This window comes from Protomyctophum bolini (assembly GCF_963924005.1).
Source record: "Protomyctophum bolini genome assembly, chromosome: 16".
NCBI lineage: Eukaryota > Metazoa > Chordata > Actinopteri > Myctophiformes > Myctophidae > Protomyctophum > Protomyctophum bolini.
In genome coordinates this window covers 35,712,256-35,731,013 of record NC_137877.1, presented here as the reverse complement: position 1 = coordinate 35,731,013, position 18,758 = coordinate 35,712,256, and the positions used below count along the sequence as shown (strand labels likewise).

General features: G+C 41.6%; 1 protein-coding gene across 12 annotated transcripts in view; it reads right to left on the bottom strand.

Annotated features, from left to right (window-relative positions):
- Positions 1-1,919: 1,919 nt before the first annotated feature.
- Positions 1,920-18,758, bottom strand: part of LOC308331001 (uncharacterized protein) — a 51,706-nt gene continuing 34,867 nt past the window's right edge. For 8 of the 12 annotated variants that reach the window (XM_080786075.1, XM_080786085.1, XM_080786084.1 and 5 more), the window contains exons 42-71: positions 18,335-18,406; positions 18,192-18,218; positions 18,044-18,088; positions 17,685-17,738; positions 17,520-17,582; positions 16,798-16,863; positions 16,580-16,633; positions 16,450-16,485; positions 14,326-14,388; positions 13,976-14,038; positions 13,417-13,479; positions 12,933-12,995; positions 12,255-12,305; positions 11,859-11,894; positions 11,671-11,733; positions 11,000-11,062; positions 10,590-10,622; positions 10,376-10,412; positions 10,214-10,225; positions 9,401-9,894; positions 8,962-9,064; positions 7,872-8,573; positions 7,590-7,692; positions 7,456-7,511; positions 7,101-7,367; positions 6,507-6,581; positions 4,898-5,086; positions 4,193-4,255; positions 3,081-3,272; positions 1,920-2,739 (exon numbers count right to left, since the gene is read on the bottom strand). In XM_080786075.1, coding sequence (XP_080642201.1) covers positions 2,699-2,739; positions 3,081-3,272; positions 4,193-4,255; positions 4,898-5,086; positions 6,507-6,581; positions 7,101-7,367; positions 7,456-7,511; positions 7,590-7,692; positions 7,872-8,573; positions 8,962-9,064; positions 9,401-9,894; positions 10,214-10,225; positions 10,376-10,412; positions 10,590-10,622; positions 11,000-11,062; positions 11,671-11,733; positions 11,859-11,894; positions 12,255-12,305; positions 12,933-12,995; positions 13,417-13,479; positions 13,976-14,038; positions 14,326-14,388; positions 16,450-16,485; positions 16,580-16,633; positions 16,798-16,863; positions 17,520-17,582; positions 17,685-17,738; positions 18,044-18,088; positions 18,192-18,218; positions 18,335-18,406 — 3,249 coding nt within the window. In that variant the 3' untranslated portion in view covers positions 1,920-2,698. The remainder of the gene's footprint in view (positions 2,740-3,080; positions 3,273-4,192; positions 4,256-4,897; positions 5,087-6,506; positions 6,582-7,100; positions 7,368-7,455; positions 7,512-7,589; positions 7,693-7,871; positions 8,574-8,961; positions 9,065-9,400; positions 9,895-10,213; positions 10,226-10,375; positions 10,413-10,589; positions 10,623-10,999; positions 11,063-11,670; positions 11,734-11,858; positions 11,895-12,254; positions 12,306-12,932; positions 12,996-13,416; positions 13,480-13,975; positions 14,039-14,325; positions 14,389-16,449; positions 16,486-16,579; positions 16,634-16,797; positions 16,864-17,519; positions 17,583-17,684; positions 17,739-18,043; positions 18,089-18,191; positions 18,219-18,334; positions 18,407-18,758) is intronic. The other 4 variants (XM_080786086.1, XM_080786078.1, XM_080786076.1 and 1 more) reach the window with 4 other exon arrangements.

Here is an 18,758-nt window from a genome sequence, read left to right as displayed (position 1 = left end):
AACTCGGACAGTTAAAGCCTTTTATTCAACCGGGTGCAGGTAAAAACGACGTTTTGACGTAACATCTTCATCAGGTCAAGAAGTAAAAAGACCAGATATGTATGTAGGCCTATTATATTAAAATGAACGGCTAAATAAGCTTGTGCTTCAAGCTTATTTTGTGCATACATCGGTCATATACACTTGAATGAAAGCATGATGTACACCCTTGTCCCTTGTCACTTGAGTTGACCATTACAGTCATACCATACGTACTGTAATGTAGTAAACGTACATAATATGTCTAAAGGGCAGTCCTTACTGTCTCCGACCACCAAACTTTTCGTCTGAAAGATCAGACTTTAATTTTTTCTCCGAAGTAGAGTTCGGCGAGTCACAACATTTGGGAGTGCAGCTTTCAGAACAAAAGTTCAGAGGAATGCGTTTCAGAAGTTGCGAGTGACGTCATGTTGTAGTTGTACCGGAGCTTTCCGACGAAAAGTTCGATGGTCGGAGACGGTATGGACTGCCCTTAACAAGTTCAGTTCTGAATCAGGCATTATCATTTTCTTCATGCAGTTCTAGGGTCTGTCATGGCAGTAATTATGACATAATTGACAGTAATAAAGACATAAAATGTAAAAATACATGACTCACATTGTTATGTATTAGTCTGTCTGACACCTTGATCGAGTTGAGACTAAGATCAACTGCAATTATACTGCACGTATATGCAGCCAATACACAACGACACGGTGCTAGACCATGGCATGCACCAACGCTGGTCGGGAAAAATAAATAAATAAATAGACCAGGCATCCCCCAATACATACAGACCCATGTATGTTGTGTGGTGGCTCTTGTTGAAGGTAGGGAGTCATGACAGGGTACAATATGTGGCTTGTCACTTCAATCTTTCTTTCTTTCTTTCTTTCTTGCACACAGGTATACAAGAGTCTTGCTGATGACCCCAGACCCCAGCGAGGAGTTTAACATCTTGGCCGCGGCATTGCAGAGAGAAAGCTTCGCCACCTTGCCGGACAGAACGGGAGGCAATGCCCTGAAAGCTGGAGACGGCTAAGGTAGAAGACGGCTCAAGGTAGGAACCTTGTTTTTTTGTCTTTGCTGCTGCTGCTTGTGTTCTATGCTGTCTATGTACTTACATGAAGGTGTTGTACTGTTGTTGTCGTATTGGGACCCAATGACTGGGTTGCAATGAGACAAGTTCAGTGACTGTTTCCCGCCGTGGAATTGAATGCTGATGTGGATCTACAGATGTGTCGTGGCTGATGTTGAAGCTTGTGTGTTGTGACTGTATATGACTATTGACTAGCCTTGGAGACCACATAGGCGTTTTGTTTCAAAGGAGAAAAACGCCTGGGTCGAGACATGCATGAGAACTGGCATACGAGCAGAGTGAACCTTGTATTTTCACTAACCAATAAGAGTGCAGAGGGGCGTCACTCCAAATGTGGTGACGTCAGTGTTCTGCGCTGTGTGGAGTCAGGGGCGGGGAGGTGGGCACATAGGTTGGTGAACCAATAAAGTCCCCAGTCTCAGCCGGGGGGTGGTCCGCCTGTCTATGCCCACTGGCTTGTTGGCGAAACCTGTCTATGTAGACCTATTCCTCTCTCACACTCTCTCTCTCTGGATAGGAAACTTTTTTCCCTTTCTTTTCCTTTTTCCTTTCTTGCAGCTTGTGTTGTATGCTGTGTGTACAAATGTAATTCAAGCTTTTGCTCTATTGTTGCGAACGCACAGTTGTGCTGTACTTTTAGTCAGTCTATCAGATATTCTCTGGGAGGGATCATTTCCGGTCATCCCTCTGCAATTCATTTTTATTTTTATTTCGTCGTCCATAATGTACAGTATGTTCCATCTTCAAAGGGACGCCATTCTGTGATTCAAAGAACCATGGAAAAAAGAATCCATTGCTCGAGTTTATTAGAAAGTCTAATTCATTTTATTTCCCCCCTTCCCAGATGAAACACAACTTTAAGTAAAACAAAAACTAAACAAAAAAAATAACAAAAAACAGCTTGACAAGTACATTCCCTTTCTCAATAACTGGAACATGTGCATGTGTTTGAGGCAGCGGTTCCAGAAGTGCATTTGTGTTATATGAATTCTCTTTCCGCCTCTGAAGCAATTGGTCACTGTCTTTAAAACACACATTAAACGTGGCCGTTGACTTGGTGACTTTAGGAGTCTTTAACATCGCGAGGGGGAGATTCCATGGTGAACAAACTGATTTGAAATCAGTATCAAATCAAGGGTCGCTGTCGTGTGAGTGTGGATTGTAAAAAGGTTACTGCGTTTCATATTGACATTCCTGCAAATAACGATTTATCGATAATCTCTGTCCAAGATATTCATATATAGCATAGGTGTTTCTTGAATTTAACATAAAACTGCATTTAACAAAGATGAGGCTGTAGTCGTTCGAAAAATCATTGTTTACTTTACTAAACTGGATGTACGCCACACCTCCATCTGAGCAAAACAACAAAAACTATGTAGCACCAGTAGGTTTAAACAAATCATGCAGCAAATTGTGTTGCTTTTCTTTCTGTTTGTGAGGAAAAAAAAGACTACTTCAAGAAGTTTGGTGGAATCCAGTGCATCCACTTTTGTTTTGGCATTGAATCTCTATGGCCTGTTGATCTTCTTCACAATCCCCTGAAAAGAGGAATACGTCGGCCACCTTGTTAATGTCCTCCTATGTTCTTATTGCGGCGATAACTCCTTGTCCGACAGGTGCTGTATGGAAGGCAAATTAAAACAGCATTAGTTTTTGAGCTAGTATTCACATGTCTGAATTATTTATTAGTACTATTTAATTTTAGTTCAATATACAATATTTAGTGTTTTGATCCCTCCTTTTGTGATTTGAATAACTTTTATCTGTTGTACGGTTGATTACAGATGAGAAAGTTGTATAACCTTTGTGTTGTATGTTAAGCCCAAACCACATCAAAGGACAACTCATTTGAGTTGCAATGAGTTGCATTGGTGTGGTTGACCTTAAAAACCGTTATGCTCCGTTATGAGCGTTATCAAGTCTCATATCTTATACTTGATAAACCAAACTGGGTTCATACCTGGTTTTCCACAGGCCTTCTCACACTCGTCAAATGTGCTGAAGCGGTTCAGGTTTCCTCCACAGCCTCCATACCAGAAGCGCGTGCAACTCTTGCTGAGGGCATCGTAATGCCACTTGAGCACGAACTTGGCACACTCGCCCTCGTCTTTAGGAAGCTGGCAGAGGTCCACTACTGTAACTGTAGAGTCTGCTGGAAGACACAGAACAATATAAGAGCACAATTAATGGCAGGCAGTCATTTGACATACTGTAAACTGTAAACCCTTCCCCCCCCTTCCCATTCTATCATTCACAATTGGCCCATATCTTCATTTTGTGTTGAATTTCATGTTTATTTCTTCCAAAAATGGAACCAATTAAAGTTTGAATATTGGCAGCATTGGATAGTGCAACAGTAGATGTACTTAGCATGATGTTAACAGAGAGGTCACACTGGATGTTTTTGATGACCACAGATTTGCCTATTGGCAGACAGCAAGTTTTAGTTTAACTTACACATTGTTTAAACCTCTGACTGCTAATTTACTGTGAGATTGACAATCCACAGAAGAATAGAGTTTGCAGTTCTCACGAAGAAAAACAATGTGCTGCCAGAAAACCAAAGAAGCAGTGAAACAAGGCTTCCATTCATGGTTGTGACTTGGCCAGCTCATCAGAATTACTGAAGTAGAAGTTAGAGTTTTTTTTCCATGGCTAGAGTTTCATTTGTTCCTTGGATCGTTGTGGAACAGTTGGATAGCATAGCATGGCCACCATCAAACATAACCAGTCTTGTTTATCTATTTATTTTAATTGTGAAAGGAGTAAAATTGAATTAGTCAACAAATACTAGTATGCCCAGTGTAGTGGACAGAAATTCCATAGATGTTGGCAGGAGGGTCCGATTCAAATCACATTGAGTCGCTTGTTGGAAAAGGAGACTGGGAGAGGAAATGCATTCTCCTTAATGTTGGCTAGACATTTGCATTACATATGCATGCATGAATGCGTGCAGATCAAAGCGGGTCATATGTTCAGCAGAGGTATTTGGAGAGGAAGGAAACGTAACAGAATCAGGCTTATGGGACCACAAAAGACCCAGAGGCGCGTGTAGGGTGGAGCAGGACTCACCAGGTGTTGGAAGGATCTCAACCTGTTCCATCTGCTGTGATTTCTGCTGAGGCTCCACAGTTACTGTGGAAACATTAAAACACTCATTTGTGTTCAACTCTAAAGAAATACCCCTTCAGAGCTGGTTAGGAATCACAGTACAGTATCTATCTAGTATCTACTATCTATTATTTCATTTGAGATAATTCTACACCCACATTTCTTTGTGGCAGAAGCTCACATTTTTGTACTCAACACAGAGGTGGCGACATAATATATAGTCGGGCACATTTTCAAGAGAATAACAAAGGAATGTGGTCATGAGTCACCTGCACCTGTACCTCAGTAGCCTACAGTCTAATGTGTGGTCTATTTCCACGGCCTGTAACTCATTTAAATGTTTAATGTTGGCACAAAGATCATCATTTCCAGAGATGCCCCCCCCCCCCCCCCATGAATGAATGAATGAATGAATGCCCTATGTAAGTAGCAGAATTTGTAAATTATCATCAGATATTTGTTAACTTTCCTATCAATAATAATTACTCTGAGCAATGTGATTTGTATTCCGCTTTAAATTGATCATGCTCAAAATAGGTAAGCCATGTTGAAAATGCATGGATTGACAAACATTTAGTAATCAAATGCTAATGTTTTACATTGTGATGAGCATTTACCATCATTTTCTATCTCACACCAGGCAGTTCCTTAGACAGCCAGCCTTACCTGTCCTCATGCAGTGTCTCAGGCACAACGCCTCGGTCTCGAACCTATTGTCATTCCCTCCACACCCCCCGTACCAGAACTGGGTACAGATTCCGTTCTTTTTGTCAAAGAACCACCTAGCCTGATAGTCTTTGCACGGCATTCCAGGGTCATAGTCAAGTGAGCATGATGAGTCTGCAAGCCCGTTAACTATAACATGCAACAACACCAAAAATGACACGAACAAACAAAGAAACAAGATGGAGGACAGTGATGGACAACAGACAGAGACAGAGTGAAGATTATGTTTGTGAAGAATTAATTGTTGTTACTGTGAGCAGTCGCCTGCAGTGGTTTAATTATATTAGAAGATTACAAGTGCTAGCAGCTATACAGTTCACTGCTATAGGAAATAAAATAGCATTCAATATGTCACAATGACATTCTACAGAGGGTTTAATCTATTTTTATTAGCATTGTGAGGTGTATTAAAATGACTGAGGTGGTCAGTGCCAGTGGGAAGAAAGAGTAGAGATTAATATCAGTGAATATAAATTAGTTCTCACCACAGTTAATGTGTGTTAGTTAACTAAGTGTCCTAGGACCTGTAATGTCTGTAAGGTGTCTGTTAATAAAACATTAGTTACAGACAGTATCACTACAGTTAATGAACGTTAGTTTATTTTAGAGATCTCAGATACGTCAAGGTTGTGTGGTCACACATTCTGTACCAATCCTAAGTCCAGTCCAGACAACCTCAGAAAGGCCAGCTGGCCTTACAGGAGCAAAACCACAGGCACACACATTGGTTCTTCAACACCCGTGAACCTTCTAGCGTTGGTACTGATGTACTTTTCTTGGAACAATATAGGGCTTGTCTTATAAACTACTACTGAATGACAGGTCCTGTTTCAAACCTCTCTGTGGTGATGTCATGCCTCAGTAATGCTGCACCTTGTGTTTCTGCCATGCAGGAGGGGCCGACACGTCAACTATAAATCTGCATCGGTGGATTTATTTTCCACTGCAGTAGAGATATATTTAATCCAAAATGACTCCAGCCAGTAAGGTTAGTGGCTTGACACAACGCTAAGAGACAGTTCCAACTTCTTCAAAATACCTCTGCAGCAAAAGGAACAGGGCTGAGAGGAGATTTTTTATCTACATTCAAAGACAATAGAGTATTTTGTTGGTGAGCCGTAATGAGTTGATTAAGAACACATTTTTGCTGTAGTAAAGTTAAAATACTGTGATTTGTTTTTTTCTGCGCCGTTGAGCCATATATGTGTCATTTTTTATTGGGTAGCAAACGCTGCCAATGAAAACTAGCACAACACAATATTATGGAGATCATTAACAGAACAGGACAACGCCAGATGTGAAAAAGTATATATATCTGTCCCACATTTTTCATTTCCCATGATTCTTTGTTGTCAGGGTCAGGATTCCTCTAATTGGTCAGAGGTCATTTTCCTTGCAGAAATCTTCAAAGGGCTGGGTCAGAACTTAAGATGAATTGGGAGTGTCTGTTAGCTCTCTCCCACGCGCACGCACACACACACACACACACGCACACACACACACACACACACACACACACACACACACACACACACACACGGTTACTCACCAGTTTGCGGGTTGTCTACGGGAGGTGTGGATGCCACATGTGTAACTTGGGTGGGGGGGCTGTGATTTGCTGCTTCTGTCAGAGTGAAGCAAGCATGCAGTTATTAGAACAAAGTCCAAACCTATCCATTCAAATTCTTTACAGTCACATTCAGGTCAAGCACAGCAAATCGGCCATCGCTGGAAGCACGTACACTCTCCTAGTTTAATGTCTCTTGACACAGTATGGTGCTACCCGACCGCTGGTGGGCCGTGTGGATATTTAAAGTAGGCCCGCACAATGTGTGTGTGTACATGTACATACATATACATACCATCTGACCACTTAATGGGTGGGCCGCGAACGCTTCCAAGATTTTCAAGTAGGACCTTTTTTATACATGTCTTTTACTCAGAACTCAGTATTTTTGTATGGAATTGATACTTTTACTTCGTCCACTACTGGCATTAAGGGCTGACGTGTGTGACATAAACACAGCCCTCCAGTTGGGCTGGAGGGCTTTCAGTCGTGAGGTTTCAGTCGTGAGGTTGTAATCTTTACTGCCTGGAAGCACTCCTTTAGCGTTTATCAGAGTAATCATGTTGAGAGTCTTACTAGTGGTGATGACACCCTTGTGCGTGGAGACAACGTGACCCTGGACGGTGTGCGCCGAGACCACGGCATGGTACGTCTGGCTGCTCTCCAAGTTGTCCAACGACAGCTCTGTCCCTGTTACGTTGGTCCTCAGAACCAGGGCGTGGTCACGCAGGCGTGTCACTATCACCTCAAAGTAAGCCATGATCTTAGGATCTGGACTAGACCAGCGCAGCTTCAGGCCGCTAGAGGTGACATTAGTGACGTGGAGCTCGTCCGATTGGGACTCTGAATGGGGCAAAAATAAATCGGTATTTAATACACCGTTTCTATAGAACAGCAGCGTTCAGTCTGATAAGTATATTGCCGACTTTACCTTTGTGCTTTCTTTGGTGTACTGCCTGGTGGTCTTCATGGTGTTTGTGATCTTTCCTATGAAGATTTACAAGAGTTAGTGAATAAAAACATAGTGAGCAGGACTGATTAAATTAAGATGTTCAAAGGACTTACCCCTCAGGGGGTGAGGATTTAAAGGGGTTTTTCAATGGCTGATCATTCTGGAACCACTTGCAGTTTTTGGAGACTTCAGGGGACATGTAGAATGCATTCTCAACTGAAAAAAGTAGGACAGGACAACAGTTCTTACTGACAGAGACCTGCAGCTGTAATGGCATTATGCTCCAGGGTAGACAGGAGAACTTGTCCAGCATGGAATTGATTATGTAGTAATTGGTAAATAAAATAGTATTGTTGTTGTTGCTATTATTATTATTATTAATATCTTGCACTCACTGCTAATATACTTTGGCAGTAGTCGACCAAAGTTCTGGATGTGTTTGTCGTAGAAGTACGAGATGCTCTCCAGTCTCTTGAAGAAGACGTCGGATGGTTCGCTGGCCATGCGTGACAACACGCGAGTGTCCCTGGCGGTCAGCTTCTCACCCACACCCAGGATGACTAGGAAGTAGCCCTTGCACTTGACCTCGGTGGCCACGCGTACCAGCCGCTCCTCGTCATCGGCCACGCCGCCAGTCACGAACAACATCAGGACCTTGCGGTCTCTTTGCAATGGCGCCTTCTCGAAAACATGCTCCACCGTCTGCTCGATGGCTGCCGCCAGCGCCCGGCCACCCTCCAGCTGCGGCGTCTTCTCCAGCAGGAAGTTGATGATGTCCTGGGAGGAGCGATGATCCGTCAGGCCGATGTCCACCTGGATGGGAGAGCCGGTGTTGTTCAGGAGGAACTCGTAGGGTGCCTGCTGGACCACTGCCACTCTGGCGTGGTGAACGGACAACGTGGGGTCCGAGGCCAACTCCAGCTGCTCCACGATGTGTGACACGTATCGCTTCATCTCGGTGAAGACGGTGGGGTAAGTGGACTCCGAGCTGTCCATGACGAAGGCCATGTCGATGTCCACATCGGTGGTGAAGGACCTCCTGTCTCGGCTGGAAAGTGGCGGAATGTAGTCGCACACTTGGTCAGGAGAGCAGGTGTCTGCGGAAGAGAAGTTGGCTCAGAGGTTTTGTCTTGTTCTGAATGATTTTCTATTGACTGAATGGATTTGTTTGGAGAGTTAAGTGCGACTTTCACTGTTGTAAGGAGGCAATGTGCTTCCAATTAGGCAACAATGGGAGTATTGACATCTGATGCAGTGTGTGTAATACTCTTGAGATGTCTTGTTAAAAAAGGGTCAAACAACATCCTTTGGTTTGGCAGCATTACTATGAGGCTATTATTAGTACATATAGAATATGTATACTGTAGAATTACTTATATATACTGTAGTATACAGTGTCATTATTAGTACATATATAATATGTATAGGCCTACTGTAGTATTACCTGTTAGTACATATATAGTGTGTATAATACTATAGTATTACCAAGGCACACATGGCAGTTCATAATCTTCTGGATGGCTGAGTTGTATTGAGCACTTCCAGGACTGGGCAGGACAATCACCTGAGCCAGGGCTGTGTTGTTAATCTGATGCAAAGAGAACAAGAAACGATGTGTTGAAAACGCAGGGCATGCAACTTGTCAACAACATTATGAAATATACAATATTCGCATACCGGTAACTCCCACCCTGTGTAACTGGAGCCATATGTTTTACTGTGTCAATGGATTAAATAGGTTTGAATGCAATCCCAGCTGAGAAGCAAAAGTGGGGTCCATTCTGAATGGTGCTTTACTGTCTGATATCCTACAATACCCAGAATTCACCCAGAGGGCTTTGTTCTCAATCTGTACTGGGGTGCCCCAATTGGCAGAGGAAAGGGACAAGGGGTATTCTTTTCCACAGTACACTTGTGTGTTCACCTGCAGTGCTCTGGTCAGGGCTCTGTCTTCACGGTTGACCAGGAACACAGATGCTATCCCAGAGTCGTAGAGGCGGAGTGCTGCAGCACTCACAGGCTGTGCGTCCTTAACTGGTCCGTTGACAAAAAAGATGGCCACCTTCCTCATGAGGAAACCACTACGGACCCTCTTGAAAGTGTTCTGAGCCACAAAGTTCATAGCGGTTTCCAGGCTGCGCTGCTTGCGGGTCTGCAGAGTCTGCAGGCCCTCGATGCGCTGTACAAGGGCGCGTCTCTTCAACGCGTCGGCAAAGCGGATCTCTGTGGTCACCTCGTTGTTGTAGAGGGTCAGAGCCACTCGCGCTCCTCTTGGACAGTTACTCTCAGAGATGGTTATGTTCCCAACCAGACGCAGCACTGTTTCGCGCATGGCGTTGAACGCTGGGCGACCCACGCCGTCAGATGCGTCCAGGGCAAAGGCTAGCTCCGTCGGGTACAGAGGACACTCCTGTTGGCCTGACCACACAAATAAACACTTATTATTATTATTAAACATTGCTGTATTATGGAGTAATGGCACACATGATTATCTATGTTTTACTGGATCCTCATTCATGATTGGTAGTTTTAATGATTTTATAGGTGTTTAGACTATTAGAGCAGCTGGTGTAAATTAATTGTAATGGTTGACAGGTCAGTACTTCTCATTTACTAATTGTGGAACTGTGGAGTTTATACACCACAGTATATACAGTATGGTATATGATTTTTACTCTAAAATGTGTGGTCGTACAACACTTTAAAGTTAGACGCTTACGATCCCGGTGTTACTCACCATAGCAGCATGCTGGAGAAGAAAAGAGGGAAAAAGATATTTAGAGGAGTCTGTTATACAAGTTATCACACTGGACAATGTACATACTACATCAGTCTTATTATATTAGTATATAGTATATGAAAGTATTAAATAGCTATCACATTTTGTCATTATACTCACGACAGTTATCTCTGATTTTCTTGACCAGGTCACATTGCTGGGGAAAAACAGGCAACGGAAAAGATATTTGAACCAAGTCGATGCTACAGTGTATATATATATATATATATATATATATATATATATATATATATATATATATATATATTACCATATATATTTGGTGATTTTATAGCACAGTATGCATACATACAGTATAGTACATAGTACATACCACAACACCAGGTCCTCGAGGGCCCTTCTCCCCCTATGAGAACACAGAACAGTTTTATTAACAGCTGGACAGAACACAAACTTCCTTCGCTTCCTATGTGACAACTTTATTTGTGTTAAGTTGTTTAAACAACCATGGAACTTACTGTAATACACAATACATCTGGCAGCCATAGTCTGAGTCCAAATCACAGGGTCAAAGTACAAACCAAACCAAATGGACTCATTCAGTTAATTTGGTTCCGTTTGTATATACTCTGAGAGTTGTATTAACTGAGAAGTTTAATGTGCAGCGCCCTGCAGATAAAAGTTGTACAACCCCCACTCCATTAACTGTTATGGAGGCTTTTGTTTAATTTATATGGATTTTCCACAGCTTGTAAACAAATGGAAAAATGTTTAATTACTCACATAGGGTCCAGCATATCCGACCTCTCCCTTCTGCCCTGGTGTTCCGATAAGCCCTGAAACGCCCTGGAAGGAATAAACCACATAATTAAGTTATGTGATTCTGGTTTATGATTGTTTATTTTGGTTTATTCACTTCAAAGGATCACTCATTTCCCTTTAAAAGGGACTGGGAAATACGATCTTATTTCTGTGAGTGCACGCAATCGTTTCGCTTTCTACACTGCCATAGTAACATGTATCAGGTACACTAAAGTGGTGTATTTCAATTGGGGCTTGTGACTCAAAGGCTTTCAGCTTTCAGGAAGAAACCAAAAATACATAGGGAAGACATATTTGAATATTATAACCCGACCACACCCGGGGGTCTATTAGATTAGAGTAATGTTTACTCCATAGACACATACAAAACTATGGCACTCCATCTTTAAATACCAGTAGTTTAAAAAAGTATAAAACATGTGAAAATAAATAGTGGAGGTACTACTGTGGCCTACTGGCAGTGTTCACAAAGACATTGGCGCTGATTGGTCCTGCCTGTGGTTTGTGAGATTCGCCACAGGTTCTACTGCATGTTTGTTTTCTGTGTGCAACATTTGCATTTGACCCTGATCATCCAACAGTGCAAATAGGAGAGACCCGCTGATCTGAGCAGGGGTTTAACGCTCGCTCACCCTCTGTCCGCGGTTTCCTCTGGGTCCAGGGCCGCCACCCGTACCGGAGTCACCTGCTGCTCCCTGATCAGTGACAAAGACCGAGCACAAAATAGGAGAATGAAGTGGTGTGAACATTACATTGAAACCTGAGTTCTCTGTATCGTGAAACCATTGTATGCATGGCTCAACAGTTCTGACAATGTTACCTTAGGTCCTGGGAACCCTGGGAAGCCTTCATCACCCTGTGACACAAACACGTAATTAGTGTATCGTCATTGGTTTAATCATGATTGAGTGGGGTTGCCAGTTGCCAAAGCAAATTCCTTGAAATACTGTACTTGACTCTGTAGCAGAGGTTAACTACCTATTTTATAGTTTCAACAATTTAAAAATAACATAGGTGATCTATAAGCCCCCAGAGAGTCATGATGCAACACATGTGAAATTAAATCACTGGAGGTGAAGTGCATGCAGAGTGGAGAAGAGCAGTTCTGTGGCTTCCTGTCTGATCTCTCACTTAATCTGTTACGTGTGTGGAACATTAAACTCCTTTAACTTGATTTGGGGTTTGTATGGATGTGACAAGGTCATATTTCACTGACCCTCCTGCCGTTAGGTCCAGCAGTGCCAAACCCATCTCTGCCGTCTTCACCCTACAAGAAAACATTCCAACACATTAATACATATATTCTACATTTGTATTACTCTACATGACAATATGTATTTATCTAGCAAGAACTACATTTAGTTTAATCATATAAACTATTTACGGTTCACCATATTATGGTGATCCTAGTATCAGCTGTCAAACCATGTAGATGACAGAATGTACATAAAAGATCAACTAACCGCAAATACAGTCAAATGTCACGTGTATTTTGGTACAGAAGCAACCGCTTAAAGGCAGTAAGTTTGACGCAGGGAAATCCACAGGGAAAATACCATCTCCCTGATTAAAAACACACCATAGATACGTTCTTGGGGCCAGCTAAGACACAGAGACATAAATCCTACTTAAAACCATCCATGACGCACAGGCTAGCGTCTGGAGTTGATCCTAAGTTCTACTGCCAAGAGCATTCTCTTTTACAATGCCCAAAAATGACTACAATGACCCTATAAATTCATCTATTTAATAGTATGGAGCAGGAATGAACGGCTGGTTCAAAGACAACATGATTATTTGCATATGTCCTTATGCAACTTATTTATGCGGGGAGAAGGAAAAGGCTGCGATTTTACTGCCGTGGTGCACAGAGGGGATGAGAATGTGTTCTTACCGACTCCCCACGGGGGCCGAGGGGTCCCACAACACCTTTGACTCCTGGGTCACCAGGCTCTCCCTGCAAAGATAAGGGGGAATCATTTAGAGACCAAGACAGACAGTGCCCATAAAAGACAGAAATACACAGACAAAGATTACAAAGAGAGCAGTCAAGGTTAAACGTGATTTACAGAGGTAAAATAATACATTTATATACAGTATATATTTCTACAGGATATTGAGTGAATTTCTACAGGCTTAATTGAGCTCACATGCCTTAATTTGAAGTGGCTGTGAGAAGCAGCATGGTTGTTTTTTTAAGGGTTCTTTCATGTTTGCTCACACTGTGGGTGTGTGTCCAGTAATGTGAGAGTTCAAGGCATATGAGCCGATTGTGTTTCTAACTGAAACAAAGTATTCTTTTCCCTCCTTTTCTCTCTCTCTCTCTTTATTTTTTTTACAACCATGTCAATCATATTTTCTGTATTATGGTACTGTACCTTGCGACCGAGACTCCCTCTTCTGCCCTTATCTCCATTAGAACCTTGCAGTCCTCCAGGACCCTGGAAAACACAATCTGATTTTAGAAAATGTCTTAGTGATGGTTTGTGATGTAAAAATAGTCAGGACGTAATGTTGTGAAACCTCAGAGATAAGTGTCTTCCATATATTTGCCACCAACGGAAGATATTTTTGACTGCATTTTAGCGTGTACCTTAACGTGTATCACATAGGCCTACTTCCTTCCAGACATATTGCTGTTTTCTTCTGACTGTATGATGTTCGTGTGGACACATCGCAATCAAAACATGACGGTTGAATTAAGTTAATTCAAACTGAGATATACTCTATGATACAGAGGAATGTTCTTAGTCACGAGGCCAATATTCTCAAGGCCAACCTCTGTAGAACGTTGGCATAGCACAAAAAGGCTGGGCCAACATGGCATTACAGAACGTCCCAAGCTTTCAAAGCAGTATATCTTCATATTATCTTATGACCAGTGGGCGGAAGGGAGTCACAGAATAAATGGTCCTGACTCCTGACAGGTGCACTCACTCTTGGTCCAGGGTTCCCGTCCTCTCCTCTGGTTCCAGGTGTACCGATTGGTCCAGGAGGGCCCTGAAGAATTTGAACCAGACATCTTGACTCAACACATCTTGTCAAATAGAGGAAGGCTAAAAATATACTACCAAAAAGTATGCCAAAATATATATTCTGCGTAATTCAGTCATCAAGGTCCAGTCAAAACATTTAGTCATGCAACAAAAGCAGCCAATATAAGCAATTACAAAAGAGGCCTATGACAGAGGACTGTGATTTGTATTTGGCAATGGAGGACACGCGCTGCAATGAGCCGTCTGTCAAACACTGTATAAAGGATAGATGATGATAAAAGATGCACTCACCCTGGATCCTCCAATACCAGGCTCTCCCTGCACACCGTCAATTCCAGGTTTTCCCAGAGCTCCCTACAACAAGGTAGAATGCCAAAGCTTCAGTCTTAATGGAGTTTAACACGGCAATAAACATAGCATTATGGGAAAGATGCCATTTGTAAAACAAAAACATGACCCCCTCCCTTTGTTTTACAAATGAGGGGCATTTTATTGACCACTTAAGCTCAGTCTATACTTCATCGTAAAAAAACAAAAAAAAACTAGCTTCATATAGCTGATGTACAAGCTCAGCATTGTGACACATTGTGAACTTGTAGAACGGCTGTTTACGATATTTAAGATATTTTCTTTAAATATTTGAAAGATGCCCAAATACGGACGCCAGGGTTCATGTCCTTAACTAAACAAACTAAATTGTTGAATTGTAACATTATCAAATATAAATATCAGATGTCTATTTAATTTAATGACCAGAAGCAGGGATAAAATATATCCCCACCAGCTATTGTTATTTAGGAATTATTTTTTTATTGTATATTATGGAGCACCCCAACCTACAGTATATTTCACAGTGCATGTACTCATATGTCCTGACAATAAAGCTTTTTAATCTTGAATACTGTTGGGTCAATCAACAAACTATACTATAAATCAGGGGTGGGCAACTTTGATGCTGGAGAGGGCCAATATATTTCCACACTCACTCCAGAGGGGCCACATTGCATATACCATCTTAGCAAAAATAGCCAATATTTTTCTATATATTTTAATTGAAATCCTGAATAATTTTTTGCTATTATTTTATTGGAATCCTGAAAAGTAACCTTTTGTATTTTATTGATGCATTTAATTATAATTCTGTTAACATTATGAACAGCTGCAGTATTACGATATTAACCTGAGGGCCGCATTGAGTGAAGGTGGAGGCCGCATGTGGCCCCCGGGCCGCCAGTTGCCCATGTATGCTAAAAATACTGGTCAAACATTGGCCAACTTGTCAAATAATATAAAACATTGTGAAAATAGCGATATACAAGTTCACAATACCTCACAACGAACGCAAACTAAATTGATGTTGGGGGGTCACAGCCTGAAAATGTTGAGAACTACCGAGGGGAAGTTCATTTTGAAAGCTTGTGTCATCACATTGTGGTGACTGGTGATGTCATCCCACGGTGGTGGCTTGGACAACCAATGAAAAAACCAAATAGAAAAGTACTATATATTTATATATTACTAAATATTTACTTAAAGCAGCACTATTTTTGTTAATTACCCATTGACAATGAATGGAGAATTGTGTGTCTGAGCGAATCGACATACGTCATGAATGATGATGTATTGTACGATGATAAGAGGGCCCCTCACTTCACACGGGTGTGATTTATTTTTATACCATTGAGCTAATCGAGCCTGCCTGCTTGCTTGGGAGATAAATTGAATCTTGACCACCAGATCAAACTTCATGTGAGATCCTGTGTCATGACCTTTGACACCATCTAAACGTCTCGATTGAAGAGCAGGGAGACACAATACAACCACCCCAATTGTATATGTTATACTGTATTAACATACATACATATTGGACATTTTATTAATTAGAAAAAAGTTACATAGTGAGGCTTTAAGTACAAGTACTGTAGCAAGTTGCAAGCAAAAGTCCTGTATTCAAAATGTACCTGAGTAAAAGTGCAAATATATGGACATAAAAAAATGTAGATAAAGTCAAAGTACCCAAAGTAAAAGTTTCCATTATGCAGTTATGCTATAGTTTTCAAAATGTGTCAGCCACAGGTATGTTTTGTAATAATGAAAATCTGTAAAATAACTATGCTGTCAAATTATTGTTGTGGAGTAACAACAATATTTGCCTCAGAAATGTAGTGGAGTAGAAGTACTGAAAAATGGAAATACTCGAGTAAAGTAAAAAATACCTCATTAAATTGTATTTAAGTACTGTACTATCTCGACCGCAGTCGAAAATGATGATGATGATGACTGTAAAATATTGAATTACGTTCCAAAATAATAATAATGATGAATGCATCGAGCCCCTCTGTAAACTGTGTGAATCTTATACAGGCTTATGCTCGTACTGTTATACAGATAGTGACTGGAGATAACAATACTCACAGCCTGTCCAGGTGGACCTCTTCTGCCATCGGATCCCTAAAAAACAGGGCATAAAAATGCGTTTTAAAACACAAGTGAGCATTTAGACATTGTAGAGGTAGTGAACACAGTAAAGATAGTGACGTCATACCCTCCTTCCTCCTTCGCCAGGGCCTCCCTTCTTCCCGTCCTCTCCAGATTCTCCCTGTCATTGCAACACAATGGCATTGTTACCAGCAGTACATGGTTAGAAACAAGCAAAGTAGCCTGCATACTGTGCATAGCCATTAACCAGTGGGTCATTGGTGTAAAACGACAGGCAAGTTGATGATTGCAAAAGTAAGATGAATGCTGGATAGAGGACATTACCACTGGTCCAACATCGCCGTGATCGCCTTTGGCTCCGGCCTGTGTGTTATCTGCTCCTGGTGAGCCCTAAGAGACACAAAAAACAGTTCTCTCAAACTCAAAATCAGTTGTGGGGCAATTTTGTTCTGCCAGTATTATCGTTTCATGTGCCGTGGTTTTGTTTTTTTTTGCTTTTTTTAAAGATATTTTTTTATTGGTTTTTTGAAGGGACAGACAGTAGGCTGACAGGAAACGGGAGAGAGATGGGGGAAGACATGCAGTAAAGGCCGTGTCGGGCTCGGGAGTCGAACCCGCGGCACACTGCGATTGGATTACCAGTCGGGTGCCCAGACGGTTACGCCACCGCCTGGGCCTCATATGCCGTTGTTGATGCAGCTTTGGCTATATAGGAAAAGCCTGAGAGTCGTCGCACGGCTCTTGGGACTCTCAGGTACTTGGGACAGTAGTCATGACTCTCAGGTACTTGGGACAGTAGTCACAGGATTTTTTTAAGTGGCATTACACTATCTATCACTATCTATCTATCTATCTATCTATCTATCTATCTATCTATCTATCTATCTATCTATCTGAACCAGTAACTAAACCCATTTCATTCATCTTCAGACGTATACCTCATTACCTACCAATTTTGCATGCATACTTCAATAAATGTTATATATTATATTACTTCAGCCATATACAGTAGCCTACATAAAAAACAAACAAAGAACTGCACTCACAGGGTCACCTCTGATACCGATGTCTCCTCTGTCCCCTGCTCCACCTTTAGCACCTTTAGGTCCCTATAAACAATGAAAAAAGCAATTAGCAAATGCAAACTTGATTGAATATACTGTCTGAAGAGGCAACAAAGTGGAGTTTTTATGATAATTCAAGACACTCACTCTTCTGCCAGGGTTTCCGAGATCTCCCGGGGGTCCAGCCACTCCAGCTTTGCCCTGCCAGAAAGCAGCAGATGTCAATTAAAGTACACAGTCCATGCATAAACCCCAAATTAGGTTTGCATGTCTTTACCACAAGCAATATAGACTATCATTTGATTGATGATTGCTGAGAAGTCTCAAGTGAGATACTGTACAGTATATACAAGTCTGTCCAGACTGTGGGAGAGAAACAAGAATGTCCATTGCCAGAGTGGTAACATCAAGCCATGGTTATTCTTATGTTTACAGTACACTATGAGCTTCCATTTGGGCTTGGATTCCACACAATAATTAAAAGCAAACATTCACAACAGACATACCTCTTCTCCATTAATGCCATCCAGGCCAATTTCTCCAAATTCACCCTGTAGAACGATGGACATGGTTACAAATAATCATAGCAAAAGTCAAATTTGGCAGATTCTTAATTAGCATCTGACAATGACAGACAGTGGGAAACAAACTCACCTTTTCTCCAGAGTACCCACGACCACCCTGAAAATGGAGGGGAAAGCAGTGTTACATTGTTTTCCAATAGGCAAACGTGAATAATTATGTTTTTAGTATTTGCACTCCATATTAACACCAACAGTTGAAGGTGGATCTTTTACCTTGACGCCCCTCTGTCCAGGACAACCCTGGAAACCTTGAGTTCCATTCACACCGGGTGGACCTCTATCTCCCTGTTATTCAAGATCAAATATGTTATTCAAAGTACACATGTTGAAATATATTAGAATATTACATACTAAATGCCGATTCATTCTGATTGGTCAATCACTGAATTCAGCTGACATCATTAACAGACCACTGTCTAATCAAAGAGAACCTGCTCATATCAATTGTGTATTTTGTGCCGTATCCATCATGGCAGCTATGTTCATTGCACTGGAAGCTCCTGGCATGAATTTATGGAATACTTTTTTTTACTTTTGGGTCAATTTTTTATTTATTTTATTAAGTAGCCATGTAATAAGCAGGATCATGGGGAGAACAAACCCTTTCAGGGTGAATTGTGTTGCGGACTAAACACCC